Raw genomic sequence first — 26,710 nt, 5'->3', positions numbered from 1 at the left:
ACCTTTAAGCTCTGGTTGAGGGGTAAATGGTACAAGAAAGGAAGGTAAGGCATGCTATGAGCACCAAAGTAGGAGCAAAGTGAATGAGTGCAAAGACAATAAACAAGGACTCCTGAGATGCAGACTGGTGCAATCCATGAATTTGGTGCCTCTCTCTGCAGCAGTATTCCAATGAAAGGTGCTGTACATTCCAATGTGCAAATGCAAGTATAGAACTCTCATGAAGGGTCTAGGCCCGAAACGTCAGCTTTTATGCTCCTGAGATGCTGCTTGGCCTGCTGTGTTCATCCAGCCTCACATTTTGTTATCTTGGATTCTCCAGCATCTGCAGTTCCCATTATCACAAGTATAGAACCGTTTTGTAAGTGGATCAAAGATGTGCATGAGGGTGCCGGGAAGTTGGGAAGTGTTGAATGGGGCATGTGGACAGTTACGGTCCATGGACTGTGCCCAAACTTTTGAAGGGTTGGAGGAACAAGCAGAAAGTTGAAGTTGCCAGGTAATCACTCTGACTTTAATACCAGGAATTGTTTGCATCTAATTTCTATCCAGCAGATGGCAGAATAGGAAACTGAATATAAATAAGATGCAATTAACTAATAAGATGGTAATATATGCTAATTAGACCCCTTGTGCTCACTAGTGAGAATCTTGCCTTGCCCTGTTAATATTTAATTGGAAAATGGAGCTCTCACAGTGTCGGTAATCTCCTTAATGCTAATCTCAGTGACTTGTCCAACTTTCTCCCCAAGCCCATGTCATTCAGTGGCTTGAAAAATTCCACCTACTTTTTCCAATATTTCTTCTCCTTGTCTCTGGAGACTGACTCTCACTGGGTTATAATTTATGGGTGATACCGGACTTCAAACTCATTCATATGAACTTCTGTCATGTCCTTACAGTGAATCAATTTGAATGCATCGATTTGAATCCTGGTGACAACAAGCATCCATAAAAGCTCACTTTCAGGGAGTCAGGGGTCAATGAGTGGAACCATTTAACAGAAGTAACCAGTGATAATGGGAACTGCAGATGCTGGAGAATCCAAGACAATAAAATGTGAGGCTGGATGAACACAGCAGGCCCAGCAGCATCTCAGGAGCACAAAAGCTGACGTTTCGGGCCTAGACCCTTCATCAGAGAGGTGATGAAGGGTCTAGGCCCAAAACGTCAGCTTTTGTGCTCCTGAGATGCTGCTGGGCCTGCTGTGTTCATCCAGCCTCACATTTTATTGTCTTGTAACAGAAGTAGCCTCTCTCTTAGAAAATAACAAATGCTGGAGAGTAAATTCAAGGTGGTAAAGGTCACACTGTTTTTGAAATCAGGAGAGTATAGCTCTTGCACAAGGCAAAGGAAATCACAGCTTGAGTCTTTCAATGACAATAAAGAAAATGTTGGTGATTTTGCCATCCAAAATTATAGGGAAATTATGATGCTGATGCAGAATTGAATGAATGTTCTTGACACTAAAATATATTTTGTACGGCACACTAGAGATTCCAAATAGTTTTTATTTAACTCACATACCAACCCAAAAATTATACAATAAATAATCTTACCTTTTACTTTTCCTTGTGAAACTGAGATCTCCGGCAATAAATCTTCCTTTTCCGTTTCAGTGTCATATTGTTCTTCCATATCCTCCTCACTTTCAGAATGTCCACAGGCTCCACTTTCGCCATCAGTTTCATTTGGTTCCTTCCTCCTTTGAATAGGGTTACCATCAAGCTGCTGGAGGCCAGGAAGAGCCTCTATCACCCTCTCCCTGGAAAATACAGGCAACCATGGACTGAAGATGAACAAGCACTCCATTACTGAGCCCTTATCAGCAAAAGTGAACATCATATTAATATGGATTAGTCAGATTATGAATATTATTAATATAGATAGTAACCTTACACATCTGCAAGAAAAGTCAGGATAGCTTTGGTCACACGTTTCATACCATCCCACTTTGTTTCTCATTTAAGGCAAGAGGAAATCTAGAGGACAGTAAAACAGATCTCTATCCTATTCACAACAAATTTGTTGTGTTAAAATTAACTCATAAATCTTTTTCTTTATTCCAGTCAAAGTACGGTGTAGAAATATTTTGCACATCTGTTTTCTTTCTATCAACCAACTGAAACGAATCACCAGTGTGAAACATACATATCAAATATTCTTTTTTATGCTTCCTGCTGCCTTCCTCTCCTTAGTCTTGTGTATTAAAGTGGGTTAGATGGGGTCAATGTTCACGTTCCATTGGTTCCACCCATTTTACTGATGTCACAGAGTGTTTGGAGACAAGGCTTTCTACTCTAGCTTTCCAAGGGAGCAAATGTATCCAACCCAGATCCCTAAGGTCCTAATAATTGTGCTTGATTCATTACTGTCCTGCAATCAACTTTGTTACCCAAGAAGAGTACATCTAGATAGACCCATGACAAAGCAAAGGAGGACCAATAGCAGTGATCTTTCTTAAACAACCTTTAGTCAGTATCATATAGTAGTATAAGTAGCTGGAGTGGTTATCTGGGGAAATATCAAAGACCTGGAATGAAACATCTTTAAAGCAATATAATCAGCATTCAGGTCTCACCTATATCCTTCCTGTTTGGTGCAGTCATTATCAGTCATCTTCAGAATGATGAGACTCTCTGGAAATTCACCTTAATGACAGAAATAATTGTGCATAAGGAGGTAAGCAACTCCAGTGGCAGCCACCAAGTTCTTGGACATCTGCCTTGGTGATCTATATAAATTTAAATTGTTCTGTAGAACGCGATCTTGCCTACAGCAGGCTCAAGGAGCTGTACAGTCTATTCCTATTTCTTATTTTCCCTCTGTCATGAATTTTGGTCACACATTTCTTCAACATGTTCCATTTTAAATTGCAATGTCAATATTTCTTACTCAGTTTTGACAGTCAGCCTTAGGCAATTGGACAGGTCTGTAGAACAATTTTCAAAACAAGGGCAGATTCAATACACTTGGATTTCAAATAAACAATCCTATCTTTGAGGTTGGTATAACTAGAGGTTATATCTACACAATCTGTAGGAGAGACTCAAGGAAGTATTTATTTTTGACAGAGTAATTATTCTCTGAAACAAACATCTGAGATGCATGATAGGTATGGATTCACTACACAATCTTTTCAAAGCGATTTGAGTAGATTTCTGAGAGCTGAGTCAATTTCTGGCTATGGAAGGAAATTATCATGGTCAGCTGCACGTCTTCCAGAATTTGCTCAATCATTTTAGGGATTGGAGAGAAATATCCCAGAAATTTTCCTAGAGTTGACAGTGGTTTTTACTTCCCCCTGAAAATAAGGGGGCTTGGATAAACTGTATTGGGTTTATTGGAAATGATGGATAAAATGGTCCTTTCTCATCCAACCTACACTTATTTCATGGATTAATTAGAGAGCTGTTTCAATGAGACAGCATATACATTATGGGCAGAATGGACTCCTCCTGTACCTATTATTCAATCCACTTTGGATAAAGAAAATGTGAATGGGTGTAGAGGGAACATACGCTGGCTTGAACTCATCTCTTAGCCCTGCTTCAGCCAGTTCAAAAACTGGTGATGATTACATGTAGGAATATGCATTGTATTTTCAGCTGCCTGACAGAAATTAGTTCTGACAGTGCTGAGACACAAGGTTTCTAAATGTACTCTGGTAAAAGCAACTGAAGGTCTGAAAACCTTGGACGTATCATGCAGAACAGGTCAAGTAAACCTGTAATTGTAATAAAGCCACGATTTGTCAGTAGTACTGGGAGTCACAACTTCAAAGCAGCAGAGTAAATTAGAAACAGATTTAAGAAGGTTTTTCAGACAAAGCATGATCACATGGATTAACACCTTGATGGGATGTGGAATCAAATGCTTTCAGATACTAGAATTGTTTGTTGCTGTTAAATGCCAAGAAGGTAATTATAAATTTGTCTGGAGCAACGGGTAGAATTAACATACTTTGTTTATCACAAGAAAAGTTCCTAGGTTGTAAACAAGACTTAATGTAGAGTGCAGATCAATTTAAAAGATGTACTGATAAGTGCTGGAGGTTTGCAAGGGTGATTGGCCTAGATTAAGTTCTCTCAGTATTTAATATTGTGATTTTGTTTTAATGCAGATTAATTAATACGCCCAGACCACTAATTTCCTTGTCTATTAATAATTTTATAGATTACTGTAATATTGTTAAGTCAATATATTTGTGTGGCCCAACATCATTATTTGTGGTTCAATCCCCTTTTAACCATTTTGTCTGATGCAGAAAAGCAGTGGTGTATCAAAGCTAGAAATCTACACTTGAGGTAGGTACAGATATTTACTTATAGATGAAAAGCACATTCATGATTTAGTATCTTTCAAGTAATTCACATACCAGACTTTGAGCTTCTAACTAACCTCCCACAGTACTTTCCAACTTTATGATAATGTTGACACTGAAACAAACTGCATCACTAAAGACATAAACTGGGAAAATTGTGCAATTTTAATTTATTAGAAAACATAAGTTCTTTCTTGATTTTCTTGAGAAGAATCATTGATAGAGAATACACTTTCAGTCTCAAAACTTTCTAAGTTAACAGCAAGATCACATTCTCTTCATTCTGCTTCAGCAATGTATCATGACCTTAAAAACAGTCAGATACAGCATCACGAGGAGATTCTATTGCTACCATTCTCGAGTGTTCATAGGTAGAAGGAACTAGACAACATTCAAGCTCGGTGAATCACCATCATGAAATCCCCAAAATCAACATCCTGGTGGGTTACTACGAACCAGCCTACAAGGGCTGGTTAATGATGGGGAATTCTGTGGCATGTAACTCATCGCTTGACTCCCAAGTGTCTGTTTCCCATTAAAAGATAGAAGTCAAATATATGATGGTTAATCTCTATTTGGCTGGATGAATGCAACTCCAATAATATTCAATAAGCTTTACACCATCTAGGATAAAGCAGCCCACCTGACTGAAGTGCCAATCATCACTTTCAACAGTTACTCCCTCTGCTGCCAATGCATAATGGCAGCAGTGTGTTATCTACAGAAACCTGCCATCTGCAGAAACTCAACAATGCTCCTCATTTACACTTTTCATATCCACGACTCTACCACATAGAAGGACAACGGCAGCAGATGCAATGGGAACACGATCACTTTCAAGTTTCCATCCAAGCTACACACACCATCCTGACTTGGAACCATGTTGTTATTCCTTCACTGTGACTAGGGTAAAATCTTAGAACTCTCTCCCAAACAGCAAATGAGTGTACTCACACTTGGTGAATTGCAAACATCACTCTCTCAAGGGTAATTCTACATGGGCCACATGTGTTGGCCTATGCAGTGATGTTTGCATCCTGTGAAAGATTGAATTTTTAAAAAATTGCAAATAATTTTGGTTGCATTAAGGATGACTTCATTTGCCGGACTCTGTGCCACTTTGAAAGAAGCTGAGTCTCTGCAACTTATTTTGTAAGTGACATTACAGTCATTAATGAGAGGATACTTTCATCCCCTTGATCTGACTGGGATTCAAATGCCTTCAAGAGAAATAACAAAGGACTAAATGTTTGTACGTTCCAGCAAAACAAGAATGCCCACTTTAAAAATGTAAATTGTGATGAAAGCAAACCAACCTGGGTCAAGCTGTTCAATCTGATTATTTGAAAGGTCTAAGAATCCCAGTTGCTGCAAAGGTTTAAGGTTTTCCACCCTCTGGATTTTGTTACCAGCCAGTGTCAAAAATCTGCAATTGGATATAAGAAATTTAATATTCCCCACATCCTTTCAGGTTCTCTTGCATTATGAAAGGTTTATCGATCAATATGCCTCTTCAATGGTCACTACAATCATTTTTTGAGAAGGTGACCAAGCATGTGGATGAGGGAAGGGCAGTTGACGTGGTGTACTTGGACTTCAGTAAAGCCTTTGATAAGGTTCCACATGGTAGGCTATTGGAGAAAATACAGAGGCACGGGATTGAGGGAGATTTAGCAGTTTGGATTAGAAACTGGCTTTCTGTAAGAAGGCAACGAGTGGTGGTTGATGGAAAATATTCAGCCTGGAGGCCGGTTACTAGTGGTGTGCCTCAAGGATCTGTTTTGGGGCCAATGCTGTTTGTCATTTATATAAATGACTTGGACGCAGGCATTGGTGGATAGGTTAGTAAGTTTGCAGATGACACTAAAGTCGGTGGAGTGGTGGACAGTGTGGAAGAATGTTGCAGGTTCCAGGGAGACTTGGATAAACTGCAGAATTGGGCTGAAAGGTGGCAAATGGAGTTTAATACGGATAAATGTGATGTGATTCACTTTGGGAGGAATAATAGGAAGGCAGAATACCGGGTCAATGGAAAGATTCTTGGTAGTGTAGATGTGCAGAGGGATCTTGATGTCCATGTACATAGATCCCTGAAAGTTGCCGCCCAGGTTGATAGAGCTGTTAAGGCTAACGGTGTTTTAGGTTTTATTGATAGAGGGATTGAGTTCCACAGCCGTTATGTCAATGCTGTAACTGTACAAAATGCTAGTGCGGCCTCATTCGGAATATTGTGTACAGTTCTGGTCGCCCCATTACAGGAAGGATGTAGAAGCATTGGAAAAGGTGCAGAGGAGATTTACCAGGATGTTGCCTGGTCTGGAGCGCAGGCCCTACCAAGAAAGGCTGAGGGACCTGGGTCTGTTCTCATTAGAGAGAAGGAGGCTAAGAGGGGATTTAATAGAGACGTACAAGATGATCAGAGGATTAGATAGGGTGGACAGTGAGAGTCTTTTTCCGAGGATGATGACTTGTACGAGGGGGCAGAGCTACAAATTGAGGGGTGATAGATTTAAGACAGATGTCAGAGGCAGGTTCTTTACTCAGAGAGTGGTAAGGGCATGGAACGCCCTGCCTGCCAATATAGTTAACTCAGCCACATTAGGGGCATTTAAACAGTCCTTGGATAAGCATATGAATGATGATGGGATAGTGTAGGGGGAGGGGCTTAGATTAGCTCACAGGTCGGCGCAACATCAAGGGCCGAAGGGCCTGCTCTGCGCTGTACTGTTCTATGTTCTAATCGTGACACAGAATAAGGACCCTCATAGGCACTCCAGCATTGATGTTTAGAAAGAGGAGTGTCCTTCACATGAGTTACTGTGGATCCTAACATTAATCGAATAGAGACCACACTAAATGAAATAACAAAGTGTAGAGCTGGATGAACACAGCAGGTGAAGCAGCATCTTAGGAGCATAAAAGCTCATGTTTCAGGCCTAGGCCCTTCATCAGAGGGTCTAGGCCCAAAACGTCAGCTTTTGTGCTCCCAACATGCTGCTTGGCCTGCTGTGTTCATTCAGCTCTACACTTTGTTATCTCGGATTCTCCAGCATCTGCAGTTCCCATTATCTCCCATACTAAATGAGTACTGACATGCACACAAAAGTAAGTGTCCTCACAGTAAGTAAATAATGGTTCTTGCACTAAAGCCCTAGTGACCCTCACACTGAACAAGCAATGACTCTCAGTGGATGAGTTATAGAAAATGAATGCAAAGTATAAACATGCCTTGTGCTAACTTTAATAGAACCAAAATATGTTAATAAATTTGGTTGTCCTGTTAAATTGTACTCACCTTAAATTGCAAAGCAATTCTAAATTTTCTATCCTCTTTATCTGATTCTGCAATTGGAAAGAGAAAACATAAGGAGAGAGTGATGTAACCTCCTAGCTAAGGACTGACTGTTCACATTCTAAGGTGGAATGATCACCTATATTATTATCGGTGTTAGGATCTGTAACCTACTGGTCAAACTGCCTAAGGTCACCTAAGCATCAACTTAACAGGATAGGAACAGGCCTTTTGGCCAAACAAATCCAGCAACATTTGTAAGACGTTTTTTTTAAATACATGGTGAGTTTGCATTTCATCATTACATCAGTACTATGTTTCGCTTTTAATTAGCCCCTGTGCTTAAATGTTTCACTCATGTTGGTCTAACTGTTCCATATTTTTGGACTTAATAATCCTTATGAATGCTCATTGCTATAAAGGTTAGAATTATCAATAATATTTTGAACAGTTTAAACTCCCCCCTTCCTTCTGTTCTTAATTCATAATAAGATCCGATTAGACTAACAACGGGGTGTGTGTAGTGGCAAGCTGTGTGGAGTGAGGGGCTGGGACATGGGGGAGTTTAGTCCTAAAATTATTGAACTCAATATTAAGTCCAGAGGGCTGTAGGGTCCCCAAGCGAAAAATGAGGTGTTGTTCCTCCAGCTTGCGCTGGGCTTCACTGGAACACTGTAGCAAGGCGGAGACAGAGATATTTGTTAGGGAGCAAGGTGGTGCATTGAAGTGACAGGCAACAGGTAGTTCAGGGTCTTCTTTGCAAGCAGAATGTGAATGTTCTGCGAAGCGGTCACCAAGTCTACGCTTCATTTCCCCAATGTAGAGGAGACCACATTGTGAGCAGCGAATGTAATAGAATAGATTCTTGGAAGTGCAGCCCCCATTGTTAGTCACTAACAGTTCCCATTAACAACTATTCCCCCTCCCAGCCTGAGCGTTAGCAACTCCTTTGTCTGTCCAACTGTCTTTCTCTCTCTTTGGGTCTATCCTATCGTTTACTCCCTCCCCCACCCACCTCCCTATTTTCAACATATAAAGTGACATTTTCCAACCACCATCAGTTCTGAGGAAGGATCACTGGACCTGAAAAGTTAACTCTGTTTTCTCTTCCACAAATGCTGCCAGACCTGCTGAGCTTTTCCAGCAACATTGTTTTTGTTCCTGATTTACAGCATCCGCAGTTCTTTTGGTTTTCAAATCATAATATAGTCTTTAATCACAGTAGGAGGATATTCCACCCACTATATCTGCGCTGGCCTTTTGTTAAAGCAACTCAATCAATCCCACTTGAGTCCATGTCTGGGTAGCAAATACTGAGCATGCTAGCATTATGAAGGAAAACAGAAGGTGCTGGAGAAACTCAGCAGTTCCAAAAGCATTTGTGGAGAGGGCATCAGGCGAAATAGAGTCCATTACTGTTGTTTTCCAAATCATATTCTCCAAAGACGAATTATATATAAAAACATAAAAACTAGGAGCATGGTGGCTCAGTGGTTAGCATTGCTGTCTAACTGTGCTAGGGACCTGGATTCGATTCCAGCCTCAGGCAACTGGAGCTTGCACATTCTCTCTTTGTCTGCATGGCTTTCCTCTGGGTGCTCCAGTTTCCTCCCACAGTCCAAAGAAGTACAGCCTAGGTTGATTAGCAATCAGAAATGCAGGGTTACAGGCATGGGTCTGGGTGTGATGCTCTTTGGAGGGTTGGTGTGACTGGATGGGCTGAGTGTCCTGCTTCCACACTATAGGAATTCTAGGAGCAGGAGTAAGCCTTTTAGCCCTTCGAGTTGGCTCTACCCATTCAAAATGAATACAACTGATCATTCAACTCAATACCCTGTTCTAATTTTCTCCCCATATCCTTTGAACCCTTTAGCCTTAAGAGCTATATCTAGTGGAAATCAGAGAAAAATACTGCAGGCGCTGGAAATCTGAAACAAATTGCCAAGAAACCCAGCTGATCTTTGTAGAAAGAAAGAGTTAATACTTTGAGTCCAATATGCTTCTTCAGAACTAAAAATGTGTTGGAAAATGTGCTTTGATACTTTTGACAGAGGTATAGGAGCAAGATGACAGTGGGTGCAGAGGCCCAGTGCAAAAACAAAAGAGTTGTTTGAAAAGAGTTGATGAAAGAGAGATGTAAATTAGGTATAAATTAACCAGTGAAAAGGAGAGAATGGGTCTCCTCCGTTTCAGTAAATTAACATGGCAAGGTTCTGGGGCTAAGTAGGTGGGGATAGCGTGTAGGAATGTAAGAAGTGGACATAAAACATTAACTCTGCTTCTTTCTTCAAGATGCAGCCAGACCAACTGTACTGGTCCAAGGCTCTGCTTTCATTCTGGAAAGCAAGTGCTGTCGGGGTATTTGACATGACAGTTCAGACAGATTTCCCCATCGTCTAGTATACAGAATGTTATAGTCCACCAACAGGTCAGAAAGGAGGAATATTTCTTCTTCTGGTTTGAAGTTGTTAAGGCTAATTGTAGCACTTCTACCATTAATTGAATTGAAATCAATTTATAAACCGGATGAGGGATTTGTCCTATAAAGAGAGATTCAGAAATTGAGCAATTTGGGCCTACGATCTCTGAAGCCTGAGAAGAATGAGAGCTGTGGAGAAGATGTTGCCTTATGTGGTAAATCTCAAACAAGAGGTCATTGTTTTAGAATAAGGGGTAGCAGGTTTAAAGCAATGTTGAGGAGCCATTACTTCTCTCAAAGGGGTCGTGAGCCGTAGAATTCATTACCCCAGAATCTGGAGGATACCAGAACACTGTGTAAACTTTAGGTGGAGATAGATCAATTTTTTAATTAGCGATGGGTTGAAAGGCTTTGGAGAGCGGGGAGGAAAGTGGAGTTGAGGCTGAGATCAGATCAGCCATGATCATATTAAATGATACCATGCTCAAGAGGCTGAACAGCCTACCCCTAGTTATTTTGTTTCTATGTAAACTTGGAATTTTATAACCTTTATTACTGTACTAGTTGGGGGATTTACCAATTGAGATATCAAAAGAAGCCTGAATGTTTACTCTTCAATCACTTCGCGAAACCATTTGTGGGACGTTGCAAATAGTACCTGCTGAAGATAAAGACTGCAGACATTTTCCAAACATTCAATATTTTCAAGGGCGCCAATATTCTCCCTGTCCAATCGAACAGTTGTCAACTTCCCCAAAGCATTTGCTCTGTATAGAATATGAATTGTTTGTTAACATCGGGAGTTTAAATTTTTAATCAAAGCCAATCCAACAAAAAGGTATCACTGAGTCAGACTCAAAAAGACAAATAGCACAATGCTCCTAGAAATGTCGTAGCAAAAGAATTCACAACTTTTACATACCTGAGAACATTTTTCTTGCCTTTGTCAAAAAGAATTTGAGAACATCTTTTTTAATAAATACAACCACTAGGTGGAAGTCTTGTACTAATTTTAACAATTCTAATTATAAGTTTGCATTATTTCGAAAATGAAATAAATTATTCTAGGGGACTAGCTGGAAGAGAAATTGAGGTGAAGCAAAGAAATATGGTACCTTGCTTCTGCAAAGATTATACCCTCAGCCAGGAAACAAGCTGATGCATCATAAATTATACACAAACATTAAAACTCATAAAGATATTGTTTATGTCAATATTTCTGACCAAGGGAGTGAAGGTATGACAGCAGGACAATACCTCCCTCATATCTGGGCTTCATGAGAATTATTAAAATTGGGTGGTACGGTTGCTCAGTGGTTAGCACTGCTGCCTCACAGCGCCAGAAATCTGGGTTCGATTCCACACCCAGGTGATTGTCTATGTGGAGTTTGCACATTCTCCCTGTATCTGGCAAGGTTTCCTCTGAGTGCTCTGGTTTTCTCCTACAGTCCAAAGATGTGCAAACTAGGTGGATTAGCCATGGGAAATGCAGGGTTATAGAGATAGGATAGGAGAGTGGGTGTGGGTGGGATGCTGTTCAAAGGGTTGGTATGGACTTAGCAGGCCACATGGCCTGCTTCTGCACTGTAGGGATTCTATGATTCTAATGCTGTTCCATATTATTTCATAATACCTAAGTTACATTTCTTCCTCATCCCAAATGTATAAATCCATTGCCTCTATGTCATAGTCCATTGATACTTCTTATAAATTTCATATCCATATCACTTACCTCTCTTTTTTGAGCTTATCATACTCCCCATCCCTTACTCCTGTTTCCTTTACTCACATCTTTAAAATTTTAGGGGATGATGGGCAAATTGCCAATGTACTTTTAACACAACTGACTTTTTACCTAGAAAACAAGGTGAGGAGTTGGATGAACACAGCAGGCCAGGCAGCATCAGAGGAGCAGGAAAGCTGACATTTCAGGTTGGACCTTTCTTCAGACATGGGGGAGGGGAATGGGGCTCTGAAATAAAGAGAGGGGGGAGGCAGTGATAGAAGGTGGAGCAGACAGGTGGAGAGAAGACAGAGAGGTCAAGGAATCAGGGATGAAGCTAGTAAAGGTGAGTGTGGATAGGAAGTTGGGATGGGGGTTGGTCAGTAAGGAGGGAGGGGCGGGTAGGTGGGAGGGAAAACAGACAGGTTAAGGAGGCGGGGATGAAGCTAGTAGAGGTGAGTGTAGGTAGGAAGTGGGGGTGGGGTTTGGTCAGTGAGGTGGGAAGAGCAGATGGGTGGGAGAGAAGACAGACAGGTCAAGGAGGCGGGTATGGAGGGGGAGGCTGTTCTTGGGATGAAGTCAGGGTGGGGAGATTTTGAAGCTTGCAAAGTCCACATTGAGACCATTGGGTTGTAGTCTTCCAAGGTGGAATATGAGATACTGTTTCTCCAGTTTTCAGCTGGCATTGTTTGACACTGGAGGAGGCCCAGGATGGACACGTCATTCAGGGAGTAGGAGGGGGAGCTGAAGTGGTTCGCGTCGGGGAGGTGTTGTTGTTTGTCGCAAACTGAGCCTCCGCTTGGTCTCCCCGATGTAGAGGAGTTCACATCGGGAACAGCGGATACAATAGACCACATTAGTGGATGTGCAGGTGAACATCTGTTTAATGTGGAAGGTTTTCTTGGGGCCCAGGATAGAGGTGACGGGGTCGTGGAGGGGCAGGTGTAGCATTTCTTGTGGTTGCAGGGGAAAGTGCGGGGCGGTGGGGCTAGTGGGGAGTGCGGAGCTGATGAGGGAGCAATCCGTCTGGTGGGGAGGGAAATATATCCTTTGTAATGGGGTCAGATTGCAGGTGGCGGAAGTGGCAGAGAATGATGCTTTGAATCCGGAGGTTAATGGGGTGATATGTGAGGATAAGGGGAATTCTGTCTTTGTTTTTATTGCGGAGATGGGTGTAAGGGATGAGTTGTGGGAAATGCAAAAGTTGCGGTTGAGGGTGTTTTTGACCACTGTGGGCTGGAAATTGCGGTCCTTGAAAAATGAGGACATCTAGGATGTCCGGGAGCGGAACGCCTCATCTTGGGAGCAGATGCTGCAGAAGCAGAGGAATTGGGAATATGGATTGCATCCTTGCAAGAAGGTGGATGAGAGGAGGTGTGGTCTAGGTAGCTGTGGGAGTTGGTGGGCTTGAAATAGATATCAGCTTCCAGGTGGTTACCAGAGATGTAGACAGAGAGGTCCAGGAAGGAGAGAGAGGTATCAGATATGGTCCAGGTGAACTTAAGGTTGGGGTGGAAGGTGTTAGTAAAGTGGATGAACTGTTTGAGCTCCTCATGGAAGTACGAGGCGATGCCAATATAGTCATCGATATAACTGAGGAACAGGTGGGGGATGGGGCCAGTGTAGCTGCGGAAGAGGGATTGTTCCACGTATCCTACAAAGAGGCAGGCATAGCTTGGGCCCATGCGGGTACCCATGGCCACCCCTTTTGTCTGTAGGAATTGGGAGGAGTTGAAGGAGAAGTTATTAAGGGTAAGGACGAGTTCGGTTAGGCAGATAAGGGTATTGGTGGAGGGGAACAAGTCGGGCCTGCAGGAGAGGAAGAAGCGGAGGACTTTTAGGCCATTTGCATGGGAAATGCATGTATCCAGGGATTGGGCGTCCATGGTGAAGATGAGGTGTTGAGGGCCAGGGAATCGGAAGTTTTGGAGGAGGAGTTGTTGAGGGTGGGGACGAGTTTGAATAAGCAGATGAGGGTGTCAGTGGAGGGAGACTGGTCGGGCCTGCAGGACACGAAGAAGCAGAGGGTCTTGAGGCCATCTGCATGGGGAACGCAGATGTATAGGGACTGGACGTCCATGGTGAAAATGAGGTGTTGGGGACCGGGGAATTGGAAGTTCTGGAGCAGGTGGAGGGTTTGGGTGGTGTCCTGGACTTAGGTGGGGAAGTTCCTGGACCGGGGGGGGGGGGGAGAAAAAGGAGTCCAAATCCCCATATGCAGTTTCATCTGTGCTTTCTTCTTTGAAGTCTTACTTAATAATGGTATTTCACTGGACATTACATCTGTGCTAATACACTAATTGATTCTGTCTCTTTTACAATGAATGAAATTTCTTCTCAAATACTATAATGTGTTATACTTCCCGAATCTGAAACTGGAACTTTCAAATTCCTTAACACTGTCTTGATCCTCATCACTCAAAGAGTCAATGCAATGTTTTAACCAGTCAATTTCACACACTGTAGATGTATATCCACTGTCTAATACTGCACAATTGAAAGACTATGCCATCAACACATTCATCAGTAGGCTGAAACTTGTGACTAATGCAGTGCCCTTTCTTTGATCTGTATCTCCATCTTCTTTCTCCAAAGCTCATGTTTAGTTTCATGTTCTTTTAGTATACTATTTGAAAGAATTCATGGCATAGTGGTACTTTGAATCACACCCGAATCATCGATTGACTACACCCTGAACATTTCTAGGGTTCATTCTTTTATTGGAAATTTAAAATTGCATTCACTTCTCACAAGTATCAATAGCATTTCTGCCCTAATTTCTATTAGTCACAGTTTTCCATTCAAATTATTGTTTAAAACCTGTATCTGATGGTCTTACTAAATTGTTATCATTCTCCATTTTCTGTCATATTGCCCATTTGTGTTACAAATGCTGATGGAAAGGAATACTTTCCTAGGAACTTTTTGGTACTTCTGTCATCTGTTCTGTGAGTGTATGTTAATGTGTAAAATTTAGTTCGCTGCAGGCATATCTTGTCTCCAGCAGCTCTCTCGCTGCAGCAACACTTCGCCCATTCCACTATCATGAACATGGAATTTTATTAATTAATTGCTCTTGTATCTCTGCTCCTTACACCTTATTGTATTTTTTTTACACCAGTATCAATCTGATACCCAACAAAATTATTTTAAGAACAAGAGAAACAAAAGATTAGAGACCCAAACAAAAATTAAAAACCTTACTTTTAGCTTGAAGAGTAGAAACAGCCATCAATCCTACTCAGCAGCCAGCTGCCTTGTTTAGGCAAAAACAACCAAACACCTCACCGCTTCTTCCACTTAACTCTTGGAGGTGCTTAACTCCAGCACTCTGATGTAAACCACACTCAAGTGCTAAATCAGATTAAGTTGGTTACTTACAGAGTTGTGAAGAAGGGCCACTGAACTCGAAGCGTTAATTCTGATTTCTCTCCATAGATTCTGGAAGACATGCTGAGTTTTTCCAGCAACTTCTGTTTTTGTTACTTACATATGATGCCAACACAAAAGGGATGGCACAGTGACACTGCTGCCTCACAGCATCAGGGACCCGGGTACGATTCTAGTCTTGGGTGACTGTGTGGAGTTTGCACGTTCTCCCTGTGTTCACGTGGTTTCACCTATGCTCCGCTTTCCTTCCACAGTCCAAAGATGTGCAGGTTAGGTAGCTTGGCCATGACAAATGTAGGGTAATGGGGATGGCGTGGGGTCCTGGGTTTCTGTTTGCTTTTCAGACTGTTGGTGCAGCCTCAATGAGCTGAATGGCCTCTTTCCACACTGTAAACTTTCTATGGTTCATTTACGAGTATATAGTTTCAGTTGGTTCTTAACTCGGGTGGTGTCTCACTGGAGCCCTTGAAAACAAAAACCCTACTTCAGGCTGGCAACTGCAGACCCTAAACTGTCGACTTCAGGGTAATGTCAATTACAAACCACTGAATAAATTAGGCCAAATTGGATTTGTACAAGCTAAAGAATTAGACTTTCTTACTCAACAAATGCATACACTCAGTCCCAGCAGAAGTTCTAGATTTGCATCTCATTCCTTGAGGGCCAACAAAGTTTGTAAAGTGGCTAAACAGGTTGATTGTCAGCCTGTAAATCCTTCCAATACAGACACAGAGAATGCCAGTGAAACACAACAGGTCTGGCAGCATCTGTGAAGGGAGAAAAACAGGGTTAACATTTAGAGTCTACAGAACATAGCAGCTCCTTGCTGACTTTCCCCAGCATTCTCTGTACTTGTTTCAGATTTTCAGTATCCACAGTATCTTGCTTGCAATCCTTTCACTGGTTAGAGTCATGCTTGGCACACAGAAAAGTGATTGTTGTTGGAGATCAGTCATCTCAGCTCCAGGGAATCTCTGCAGGGATTCTTCAGAACATTCTAGGCCCAACCATTTCAGCTGTTGCATCAATGAACTTCTCTCCATCGTAAGGTCAGAAATCAGGATGATCACTGATGATGGCACAATGTCTAGGGCTGAGGTTGTAGACTTGCTCACCGAGTTGGTGTGTTTGGTTGCAGACATTTTGTCACCCTGCTAGGTAACACTGTCAGCGCGTGTCTGCTGAAACGTTGGTGTTCTGTCCCGCTTGTTATTTATATGCCTTCATTTGCTGCGGTGATTGGCATTACTTCTGGCTCTGTTTCTCAGTGGTTTGTATATCAGGTCGAGTTCAATATATTTGTTGATGGAGTCCCGGTTAGAATGCCAGGCTTCCAGGAATTCCCTGGAATGTCTCTGTTTGCCTCGCGCTTATATGGATGTGTTATCCCAGTCAAATTTGTGTCCTTCGTTGTCTGTGTGTTTTGAGACCAGTGAGAATTGGTCATGTCTCTTGGTGGCCAGTTTGTGTTCGTGTATCTTTATTGTCAGTTTTCTTTCAGTGTGGCTTATGTAATGTTTCTCACAGTCATTGCATGGTACTTTGTATATTATGTTAGTTTTATTGATTATAGGTATGGAATCCTTTACACTCGTAAGTAGCTGTCACAGGGTGGTTGTTGGTTTGTGGGCTACCCTGATACCTAGTGGTCTGAATAGTATCCTAGGTATCAGGATAGCCCACAAACCAACAACCACTCTGCAACAGCTAATGACAAAACATAAAGGATCCCATATCCACAACCAACAAAACTAACATAACATACAAAATACTATGCAAGAACTGTGAGAAACTCTACTTAGGCCAGACTGGAAGAAAACTGACAATAAGGATACACAAACACAAACTGGCCACCAAGAGACATGACCAATTCTCACTGGTCTCAATGCACACGGAGAAAGCAGGACACAAATTCAACAGGGACAACACATCCAGAAAAGCACAAGCCAAACACAGACATGCCAGGGAATTCCTGGAGGCCCAACATTCCATCCAGAACTCCATCAACAATTACATTGAACTGGATCTGATATGCAAACCACTGAAAAACAGAACCAGAAGTAATGCCAATCACCCCAACAAACCGAGGTACATAAATAACAAGCAGGGCAGAACATTGACGTTTCAGCTGTGACAATAGTACCTGATAGGGTGATGAAACATTTGCAACCAAACACATGGGCTCAGCAAGCAAGTCTACAACCTCATCCACAACCCGAGCTACAAATCTTCTCAAAAATTTCAATGTTTGGTACTATTTGTGACTTGTCAAGTATTAAACAATCCATGTCCAAATACAACAAGATGTGGGCAATATCCAGGCTTGGCCTGAAAAGTAGCAAGTAACAATCATACCACACATTTACAGGTTATGACCACCTCCAATAACAAACACTTTAACCAGTTCCCCTTGACATTCAATGGTGTTCCTATCACTAAATCCTCCTCTTTCAACATCCTGGAGATTATCATTGACCAGAAACTGAAGTGAACTTGTCATATAAATACAATGCCTAAAAGAACAGTGCCTAAAAGCTAAGAATATTGCTGTGAGTAATTCATCTCCTGACTCCCCAGTGCCTGGCCACCATCTACTAGGCACAAGTCAGGGCTATGTTGGAATACCCCATTTGCCAGGATAAATGCAGTTTCAACAACACTCAAGAAGTTTGACAACATCCAGGACAAGGCAGCACACCTGATTGGCATCACATTCACAAACATTTAGTCACTTCATCACTGATGCTCAGTAGCAGCAGTGTGTACTATCCGCAAAAATTCTGCAACAATTTGCCTTGATTCTTGGACAGCACTTTCCAAGCCCACAATCAATTACATCTAGAAGGACAAGGGCAGCAGATACATAAGAACACCGCCACCTGCGAGTTCTCCTCCAAGCCACTCACCATCCTGACTTGGAAAAATCACCTTTCCTTATTGTCATTGGATCAATATCCTGGAATTCCCTCTGTAAGAGAATTGTGGATCAACCTACAGGATATGGACTGTCGCAGTTCAAAAAGGCAGCTCACCACTACATTCTGAAGGACAGCTAGGGAGAGGCAATAAAATGCCAGCAACACCACACCCCACAAGTGAATAACTGAAACAAAAACCTGGTGAAAGTGGGACAGTCTCCTTGTCAGCCATCCTACAGCAGGTAATAGCAAACCATTCCAGTAGTTAATCTATAAGCGTGGTTCACTCCATTGAAAACTCATGTCCCAGACTTCAGAAATGGAGACAGGAGAACAGACAAATGGGGAATGATAATCACAGAATCAAGAGTGGATCTTCTAATCCGCATAGCTCAGTGCCATGTCAATAAAAATTGTTAACATTAACTGGTCGGAGAAAGCCTAATTGCATCATTGCTGCTACCATCAGGTGCAAGACGGCAGCAGAGTAACACGTCTTCCTGTGGGCTCTTGCCCGGGACTCATTAGCTCCAATCTGCTCTTCCTTCTTTGTTTTACTTTTGCTTCTGCTCTTTTCTTTTGCTTTATTTTCCTTTTTTTAAATCTTTTTCCCTTCTTTTCTGTGGTAAGTTGGTCAGCAGTAATGGCACTGCAGCGAGAACAGGCCACGTGCAAAATGGTGGATGTGGTTTCTCCCAGCGATCGGAGGCAGCGGCAGTGAGGATATTCTCCCCGTGATAGGAGGCCAGCAGCAGCGAGTGTGTTCTGCCACCATTCGGGGCCTGTGGCAACAGCAGTGATGACATTCTCCTGGTGTCAGGGCTGGTGGCAGCAGCAGTGAGATGGTTCTCCCAGCGATCGGGGATGGTGGCATTGGTAGCAGCAGGCTCTTCAAGATGGCAGCACCGGCAAGGTGACATATGCAGCTGAAGCGGGACTCATGAGCCAGTGGTGGTCTGGCCTGCCAGCAGAGCCAGGGACTCTTAGTTGTGGGGCGAGCATGAGTTCAGTGGCATCAGCCATGTGGACCCAGCCACAAATAGATGGCATCTAAAGTGGGGCAACTCCTATACTGAGATAATGGGAACTACAGATGCTGGAGAATTCCAAGATAATAAAATGTGAGGCTGGATGAACACAGCAGGCCAAGCAGCATCTCAGGAGCACAAAAGCTGACGTTTCGGGCCTAGACTGATGAAGGGTCTAGGCCCGAAACATCAGCTTTTGTGCTCCTGAGATGCTGCTTGGCCTGCTGTGTTCATCCAGCCTCACATTTTATTATCTTGCAACTCCTATACTGGTGGGTCCAACACTGGTGGCACCAAGGCAGTGGCTTCCCTTAAGTCTGGGTAATGGCATGGACTAGGTTGGATAGACTGATATTCTGAACTTTTTACTTCTTTATTTTTCTAATTTATTCCGAAGACCTATAACGCTGGATATTTATTTCTTTACATCTCTAATATTTTTGTTTCCCAAGAATTTGATCTTAAGTATCTGTACTTAGGTACCTTTGTACCGAAGATGGTGTTGTAATGTAGAAACTGTAAATTTTACACTGTACTCATTTGAGTAAATGTAACTATAAAGCTAATCCAATTCATATAGCCACCCAGTCTTAAAAATACAGTATTACTCATTTATAATAACTCCTGCTGCCAGCCAGAATGGCCACTAGCACATGCACAACCTGCTGCTCCTGACACATTCCCAGCTGGCAGGAAGTAACAGCATCAGAAAATTTGTAACAACTTGTTATAAAACCTAAAAGATCCCAAAGAACCACCAAAGCTACCTTAGGCCAAGATTTCTTAGTCAGACTGGAAGGCACACAAATTCAAATTCTGAGCAGTGAGTTGTGGAGTTGTCTAGCTTTGTGGATACAGTTACTACACAAGCTTGGTTGATTGCCAATGGAACCCTTAATACTGTGTCATCATCTTGAGCCCCATATTAGACGCTGTTTGTTTAGTTTAATATGTTAGTGGTGGGCTTGTGGAATTCATTGCCACGGAGTGCAGTGGAGGCCGGGACGTTGGGTGCCTTCAAGGCAGAGATCGACAAATTCTTGATCTCAGAAGGAATCAAGGGGAGAGTGCAGGGAAGTGGAGTCGAAATGCCCATCAGCCATGATTTAAATGGCGGAGTGGACTTGATGGGCCGATTGGCCTTACTTCCACTCCTATATCTTATGGTCTTATTTTAAGTAATCATGGAATCATAAAATCAATTAACTGAGCAAGGAACGTCTGGACAAGGTCATTGGAAACAGCTCTCTAGTGGATATGTTTCATTATGAAATGTTGCAACTTACACATTCATTGAAAGGCATGTGGATTTAGCATAATAGAACCAGTTATTATTGCTGGTTAGTGCTGTTACTTTTCTCTTTGGGACTTTCCCCTCTTACTCTGTCACGGTTTAAGATGGGGAATAGAATAAATGCAACACTAACTCCTATCCTGCGTAATACATTTGCAAGAATTGCTCTCCCTGTTGCACATAACGAACTTTCTCTGCTGAGGGCAGCTACTCACATGTCTTCTGGTGTCCGTTTTTCTGCAGGTAGTTGCAAATTTCGCTTAGCAATCAGTGACATGGAAATGCACACTATCTTCTTTGATTCATGTGGACTCTCTGGAAACAAAATGAACATATCCTGGTTACTGAGATAGTAGGAACTGCAAATGCTGGAGAATCTGAGATAACAAGGTGTGGAGCTGGATGAACACAGCAGGCCAAGCAGCATCAGAGGAGCAGGAAGGCTGACGTTTTGGGCCTAGGCCCTTCTCCAGAAATGGGGACAGGGAATGGGGTTCTGAAACAAATAGGGAGAGAGGGGGAAGCGGATCGAAGATGGATAGAGGAGAAGATAGGTGAAGAGGAGACAGACAGGTCAAAGAGGTGGGTATGGAGCCAGTAAAGGTGAGTATAGTTGGGAGATAGGGAGGAGATAGGTCAGTCCAGGGAGGATGGACAGGTCAAGGGGGCGGGATGAGGTTAGTAGGTAGGAGATGGGGGTGGGGCTTGAGGTGGGAGGAGGGGATAGGTGGGAGGAAGGACAGGTTAGGGAGGCGGGTATGAGCTGGGCTTATTTTGGGATGCAGTAGCGGGAGGGGAGATTTTGAAGCTTGTGAAGTCCACATTGATACCATTGGGCTGCAGGGTTCCCCAGTGGAGTATGAGTTGCTGTTCCTGCAATCTTTGGGTTGCATTGTTGTGGCACTGCAGGAGGCCCAGAATGGACATGTCGTCTGAGGAATGGGAGGGGGAGTTGAAATGGTTCGCAACTGGGAGGTGCAGTTTAGTGTGAACCGAGCGTAGGTGTTCTGCAAAGCAGTCCCCAAGCCTCCGCTTGGTTTCCCCGATCTAGAGGAGGCCACAATGGGAACAGTGGATGCAGTATACCACATTAGCAGATGCGCAGGTGAACATCTGCTTGATGTGGAAAGTCTTCTTGGGACCTGGGACGGGGGTGAGGGGGGAGGTGTAGGGGCAGATGTAGCACTTGCTGCGGTTGCAGGGAAAAGTGCCGGGTGTGGTGGGGTTGGAGGGGAGTGTGGAGTGGACAAGGGAGTCATGGACAGAGTGGTCTTTCTGGAAGGCAGACAAGGGTGGGGATGGGAAAATGTCTTTGGTGGTGGGGTTAGATTGTAGATGGCAGAAGTGTCGGAGGATGATGCGTTGGATCCGGAGATTGGTGGAGTGGTGCGTGATGATGAGGGGGATTCTCTTTTGGTTGTTCTTGGATGGAAGGCGTGTGAGGGATAAGTTGCAGGAAATGCGGGAGACATGGTCGAAGGCATTCTCGACCACTGCACCTCCCAGTCACAAACCATTTTGACTCCCCCTCCCATTCCTCAGACGACATGTCCATCCTGGGCTTCCTGCAGTGCCACAATGATGCTACCCGAAGGTTGCAGGAACAGCAATTCATATTCCTCTTGGGATCCCTGGAACCCAATAGTATCAATGTGGACTTCACAAGCTTCAAAATCTCCCCTCCCCCAACTGCATTCCAAAACCAGCCCAACTTGTCCCCACCTCCCTAGCCTGTCCTTCCTCTGACCTATCCTCTCCTCCCACTTCAAGCCTCTCCTACCTACTAACCTCATCCCACCCCTTCACCTGTCCGTCCTCCCTGGACTGACCTATCTCTTCCCTACCTCCCCACCTACACTCACCTTTGCTGGCTCCATCTCTGCCTCTTTGACCTATTCGTCTCCTCTCTACCAATCTTCTCCTCTATCCAACTTCTATCCGCCTCCCCCCTCTCTCTATTCATTTCAGAACTCTCTTCCCCACCACAATTTCTGAAGAAGGGTCTCGGTCCGAAACGTCAGCCTTCCTGCTCCTTTGATGCTGCTTGGCCTGCTGTGTGCATCCAGCTCTACACCTTGTTACATCCTGGTTACTACTGTGTTCTGCACTTTTCCCTGACTAAGCATAATTTCCTTTACTATGCTACCTTTGAAACAAAAATCTTCAGAACATTCAAATCACTATTGAAGACAAAATACAGTCTAACCTGAGAGTTTACTCACAAGTTACTCTTCGGCGACTTCCTTGTACTTTATCTCTAGTTCAGACAGCCTAGCCTACGCATGGCATCAATATTTCTGCTTGTCTGGCCTATGAGTGCCCAAACAGGTTCTTAGTCAAAGCTGGTAAATCTCCCTGAAGGTCCATTACAAGTTAACTTTAACTATGGAGCTGGTAAATATAATGAAACACTCTTAGTTGATAAGGTTTGGCACTGTTGCCCAGACACAAATCTAACCATAGCAACATAAAGAATAAATATTGCAGCAAGTGACTTTTTCAGATAAAATCACTAAGCAACCACATCACATTACTTCTAGGTACTGTATTCAGCATGCATAAAGTCAGAAGTCACACAACACCAGTTGATAGTTTAACAGGTTTATCTGAAATCACAAGTTTCAGGGCACTGTTCCTTAATCAGGTGAAGTGGGCAGCCCTGTGAAAGCTTGTGATTTGAAATAAATCCATTGGACTATAAACTGGTAACAAAGTGTGGAGCTGGATGAATATAAACTAGTGTCATGTGATTTCTGACTTTGTCCATCCCAATTCAACACTGGCACCTCTACATTCAGCGTGGATAAGCAGTATTGTTAAAAGAACATTTTGGAGAATTTTAAGCTCATGAATTGTGGAATGACTGCAGTATAGAATGAAGCCATTTGTCATGTTGTCTTCATGTGAGCTCTCTGTAAGGATTACCCAGATAGTCCCAATCTCTAGCCTGATCCTTGTAGACCCGCATTTTCTCTTTGGGTTCTTATCCAGTTCCCTTTTGAAAATAACAGTAATTTGTCTCCACAAAACTCTCAGAAGGTACATCCCAGATTCTAGCCATTCACTATGTAATGAAGCTTTTCCTCATCTGGCTGTTGCTTTCCTTACCTTTCATTTGACATCGTTACTCAATAGTTTTTTTGCCAACAGGAGCTGATAGTCTCTGTCTAGTCTGTCGAAACCCCATGTTATTCTGGACACATCAATCAAATCTCCTTTCAACTTTTCCGTCTCTGAGAAGTCTCAGCTTCACCAATCCATCTACATAATTGAAATTGAACTTCCCTCATTCCCAGAATCATGTGATGTTGATCTGGGAAAATATATATGTTTGCCAAGAACAACTAGGAAAACTCTGCTCTTTTCCTTTGGAATAGTGGACTTCATTACAACAGGCAGATAGGGATTCAGATTGATGTCTCAGCCAAAAGACGGCACCTCTGGCAATGCAGTACTCCCTCACATGTTAATACAGACCTGTGGAGCAGGTGGGACTTGAATCTCCAAGCTCAGAGGTAGGGAATACTACCAGTGTGCCACAAGAGCCCTTTCAAACCATTTAACAGTTTATTTCTAGGTATTTTCTCCTCAAATTTGTTCTAAGCTTTTATTACACACCTCTGGAACAAGTGGGAAATGAACCTCCTGGATGAGAGATAGGGTGGCTACCAGTGCACCATAGAGGTCTTTCATCCCATTTATTTTCCAACCAACCTATTCTGAGCTGATATTACACACCTATGGAGCAGAAAGGATTTGAATCAGGGCCTTCTGGCTCAGAACAAAAACTGAAATTACTGGAAAAGTTCAGCCAGTCTGGTAGCATCTCTGGAGTGAAAACAGAGTTAATGTTTTGGGTCCAGAGACCCCTCCTCAGAACTGATGGCAGCTAGGAAAATGGCAGTTTATGTGCAGAAAAGGGTGGGGTAAGGAGTAAATGACAGGTAGAGATAGAGCCCAAAGAGAGAGAAGAACATTTGGACAGACAAAGGAGTGTATAACAATCTGGCTAAAAGGGTGAATAGTTGTTAATGGGAGCTGTTAGTGGATTACAATGAGTTCTGCATAATTGCAGATTATGTGATAACAAAGCTGCATTTGTGGGGTTGAGATAAGGACATGGGAGCACTCAAGCCCTAAAGTTGTTAACTTGTTATCGAGTCCAGAAGGCTGCAGGAGCCCCAAGCAGAAAATGAGGTGCTGGTTCAGAGGCAGGGACATTACCACAACGATATCAGAGCCTTTTTTTTACTACTGTGTTCTGCACTTTTCCCTGACTGAACATAATTTCCTTTACTATGTTACCTTTAAAAAACAATCTTCAGAACATTCAGGTCACTTGCAAGGCCAGTATTGTTTCACATCCCCAAATGTCCCTGAGCAGCCCTGCTCATTGGTTTGTTTCAGAAAGCAATTAAGAGCCAAGTATGTCATTCTGAGTCTGGAGTTACGTATAGGCCAAAGTGGGTGAGGATGGCAAACTCCCATCCTTCAAAGAGATGAAAGAACAAGATGGGTTTTACAATAGGTTTTAATTCCGAATTTTTTTATTGAAATTAAATTCCACAAGCGCCACGGTGGGATTTGAACATTAGTTTCTCAGAACATTAACATGGGTCTCTGGCTCACATTGCAGTGAAATTAGTACAGTGCCACTGCCTTACTTATTCCATGATCAGTGCCTGTCCCAATCAAATTTCTTATTGTCTTCAATATGATGCTGTCTTACTCAAATTAAATAGGGCATGCTAATGTCATACCAAAAGTATCCTGCCGACATGCAGCTGAACTGCTGTCTATTTTTCCACAATCATATTGCACATCTCTGGAGCAGATGGGACTTGAACCCAGGCTTCCCAATTCAGGGATAGGGACATTGTGCTCCTAAGTTGCTGCTTGGCCTGCTATGTTCATCCAGCTTCACACTTTGTTATCTTATATAGGGACATTATCACTGTCCCACAAGAGGGCCCCTGGACAGCAGTCTAATTTTTTTTATTTAACTTATTTTTCTAAGTTATATAAATAGATAAAGTCACTATCAGTGCACCACAAGAGCTCCTTCATCCCACTTAAGATATTCTTCAATTGACCTCTTCTGAGTTGTTATTACAGACCTCTGGAACAGGTAGGACTTGAACCAGGGCCTCCTGGCTTAGAAGCCCGGACATTACCACTGTCCCACACGTGCCCTTTAACTCCACTTGCTTCCTTTATTAAACTATTTTTCTAATCAACCTGTTCCGAGATGTTATTACACACCTCTGGAGTAAGTAGGGCTTGGTCTAAGGGTAGGGACATTACCACAGCACCACGAGAGGACCCCCAGATGCAATCCCAACTGAACTATTTCGGCTTGGCACAACATAGAGGCTGTTTTTCAAAGTGTTTTTAACCTACTTTTCTAATCGGACTGTTCAGAGATGTTGTTACGCACCACTGGAGCAGGTGGGACATGAACCTCCTGGCTGAGAGAGAGAGTCACTGCCAGTGCGCCACCACAGCTCCTTCATCCCATTTATTTCCCAATCGACCCGTTCTGTGGTGTTATTACACACCTCTGCAGCAGGTAGGGCTTGAACCTGGGCCTCCTGGCTCAGAGGCAGGGACATTACCGCTGCACCACGAGAGCCCTTTCACTTGATCTAATTTTGACAGAGCCGGTGGGTGTGGAAGGCAATCGAAACAGTTTCTTATTTTCAAAGCTAACAGTGGTTTTGATTCATTTGCCCCCGTTTGGCGGCGGGGGGTGCGTGGGGAATGGGGGAAGCTGTCAGGCAGACAAGGACGGACTCACCCTCCGCCATTGTGTCCTCCGTTACCCCTGGCAACCGCTAGCCCCGGGTACCAAGGAGAGCTCAAACTGCGCAAGAGAATCCCCCGGCACCTCCTTATGTCAGTGCGTGCTCCGGCGCACACCCTAGCGGCGGAGCTGCGAACCGCGTTAAACTCAGGCGCCCACGAAAGTTTCTTCCAACTCCGGCCAACTCCGAAGAACAGCAGCTGAACTGAACACAGAACAAATAAAAACGCTGGAAGGGGGAGTGAGAGCAAACTATCCTTGAGATCACTGGAGGTAGCAGGAGCGGTGGAGTGGCGATGAAGAAAGCATTCGGTGTTCTTGGCTTTATTAACAGTGGCAAAGAAGAGTAGAAAATCAAGCGGCGATGCTGGGCTGAGATAACAAGGTGTAGAACTGGATGAACACAGCAGGCCAAGCAGCATCAGAGGAGCAGGAAAGCTGACGCTTCGGGTCTGGACCCTTCTTCAGACCCGAAACGTCAGCTTTCCTGCTCTTTTGATGCTGCTTGGCCTGCTGTGT

The 26,710-nt window shown here is 43.2% G+C and overlaps 1 protein-coding gene across 1 annotated transcript in view; it reads right to left on the bottom strand.

The window, feature by feature from the left end:
- LOC125466357 (leucine-rich repeat-containing protein 46-like) overlaps positions 1-26,229 on the bottom strand; it is a 49,633-nt gene extending 23,404 nt beyond the window's left edge. Inside the window, exons 1-7 of the mRNA XM_048560757.1 lie at positions 26,186-26,229; positions 20,604-20,703; positions 10,694-10,802; positions 7,620-7,666; positions 5,641-5,750; positions 2,582-2,651; positions 1,560-1,765 (exon numbers count right to left, since the gene is read on the bottom strand). Coding sequence (XP_048416714.1) covers positions 1,560-1,765; positions 2,582-2,651; positions 5,641-5,750; positions 7,620-7,666; positions 10,694-10,802; positions 20,604-20,703; positions 26,186-26,195 — 652 coding nt within the window. The 5' untranslated portion in view covers positions 26,196-26,229. The remainder of the gene's footprint in view (positions 1-1,559; positions 1,766-2,581; positions 2,652-5,640; positions 5,751-7,619; positions 7,667-10,693; positions 10,803-20,603; positions 20,704-26,185) is intronic.
- Between the last annotated feature and the right edge of the window lie 481 nt (positions 26,230-26,710).

This window comes from Stegostoma tigrinum, chromosome 31, assembly GCF_030684315.1.
Source record: "Stegostoma tigrinum isolate sSteTig4 chromosome 31, sSteTig4.hap1, whole genome shotgun sequence".
NCBI lineage: Eukaryota > Metazoa > Chordata > Chondrichthyes > Orectolobiformes > Stegostomatidae > Stegostoma > Stegostoma tigrinum.
This window is presented reverse-complemented; position numbering and strand designations above follow the sequence as displayed.